The sequence below is a fragment of the Dinoponera quadriceps genome, unplaced genomic scaffold, assembly GCF_001313825.1.
Source record: "Dinoponera quadriceps isolate SergipeBrazil2010 unplaced genomic scaffold, ASM131382v1 scaffold9572, whole genome shotgun sequence".
NCBI lineage: Eukaryota > Metazoa > Arthropoda > Insecta > Hymenoptera > Formicidae > Dinoponera > Dinoponera quadriceps.
In genome coordinates this window covers 1-1,791 of record NW_014563347.1, presented here as the reverse complement: position 1 = coordinate 1,791, position 1,791 = coordinate 1, and the positions used below count along the sequence as shown (strand labels likewise).

General features: G+C 31.8%; 1 protein-coding gene across 1 annotated transcript; it reads left to right on the top strand.

Annotated features, from left to right (window-relative positions):
• The first annotated feature begins 42 nt into the window (after positions 1 to 42).
• On the top strand, positions 43 to 1,722 carry LOC106751196 (juvenile hormone acid O-methyltransferase-like). Its single transcript, XM_014632027.1, has 3 exons — positions 43 to 330; positions 1,120 to 1,380; positions 1,499 to 1,722. The coding sequence occupies exons 2-3, from the start codon at positions 1,194 to 1,196 to the stop codon at positions 1,672 to 1,674; spliced, it is 363 nt and encodes a 120-aa protein (XP_014487513.1). The 5' UTR covers positions 43 to 330; positions 1,120 to 1,193; the 3' UTR covers positions 1,675 to 1,722.
• Positions 1,723 to 1,791: the final 69 nt, after the last annotated feature.

Here is a 1,791-nt window from a genome sequence, read left to right as displayed (position 1 = left end):
ATATTTACCTAAATGTTTTACTGTGCTTAAACTTCACTCGAAATTATGCTCAAAATAACTAGGTCTTTACAATTTTTTACGATTTATGTTATAACGATATTCGAAATTCACGTGCTTGCGTAGTATCGCTTATGCCAGTAAAGCCAGTAGCACACGAGGTTTGTTTCATGTTGGATTGCTTGCTGGAGGGAAATACTGCGTTCTAACTGGTCGATACACCACAAAAACAAGTATCGTGTGCCGCTGGCTCAAGTTGACCATTTCACATATATTCAGACGGTTGGAGAACATCGTTGCTCATTCGACCCTCATACTTTGATAAGGCAACTCGTAAGTATTTGCAAAGAAGATTTCTTAATTCGCCTTTAGTACTTGCTACTACATATTTTGCTCATACGTGGTTATATATATGATCATATAAATTCATACGAAAAAAATGATGTTATGACATTTAATTAACACGTTAACCGCCACTCGCATTTCGGAGAAAATCTCCATCAGGCCACGCGCGCTGCTTAGAAGTGCGCTGATATTGTGGTATAGCAATGCCAAGCGCAATAAAGCTTCAATAAAATCCATTAAAATTTTTTGATAAGAAATATTTAAGTACATTAATGATACAATCCTGAAATTACTTAAAATTTATTAAAACTATGTAATTTTTTTAGTTTTATATCGTATTTTATACTGTCAGTCACCGGTGACTGACGTGGCAATTAACGCGTTAAACGGCGATATCATGTGCTGCCAGAAGTAACCAGAAGTATTTACTTCGATTGTACTTGCATATAATTTATAAACAACAGTATTTTTTCATTGTGGACATATATGATTATATATACCCATATATGGGCAAATTTCATATATAATCTTTTTTCCCGGGTTGCCAATGAAGGAAAAGAAACTTGCCAGTAAAAAAAATTGACTTTGTATCGTTGTTTGTATCGTTGTTTGTATCGTTGTTGTATTTCAAGAGAAGTGTTTTGCTGAAAATGTCCATAATATTTATTACATGTTAAAATTTTTCTAGCGATTAGTATATGTGCAAAAGTCTTGCGCACAGATTCTATATGTATTTTATGTTTTTAACACATCCTACTTAGCTTTCATAAATTACAGACATCACTGAAGTGTGTAAGATATAAGAAAGGTGATATTCTGAAATATTTCCGTATATATTTCTTCAACTCGATATGGCAGATCTGAAAAAATACCACCAATCTGATAACGCATCGCATTCTACGATACAGTTCTTAATCGATGAGTTCGATGAAGAGCTAAAAAATATGTCTGGAAATTGTATTGACATTGGTTGCGGCAACGGGGATCAAATGAGATATAATCTCTTGCCAGCCCTTGATCCAAAAGCCACAATAATTGGTAAAGAATAACAAATTGGAAAATATAGCGAACATTAAGCCATAAAATATATTATTGTATAGATTATTAATTATTATTAAATACATGATTTAATTCGTGTATTATATATCATGCGAAGGTACGGATATTTCGGAGAACGTAATCAAGCATGCAACGGAAATACATGGTGATGAGGAGCGACTTAAGTTCAAAGTATTAGACATCCAAACTAAAAATTTGTCTGAGGAATACATTTCTAAATTCGATAATGTATTCTCATTTTATACTTTGCATTGGTGCAACGATATTCTGTAAGAAAAATGTTTAAACGTATACAAATTAATTTTTATTACTTATGAACAATACTAGAGTTATGTAAAACAAATATTCGAATGAATTTTAATTAAATAATGTATAATTAATTTTTTTTTT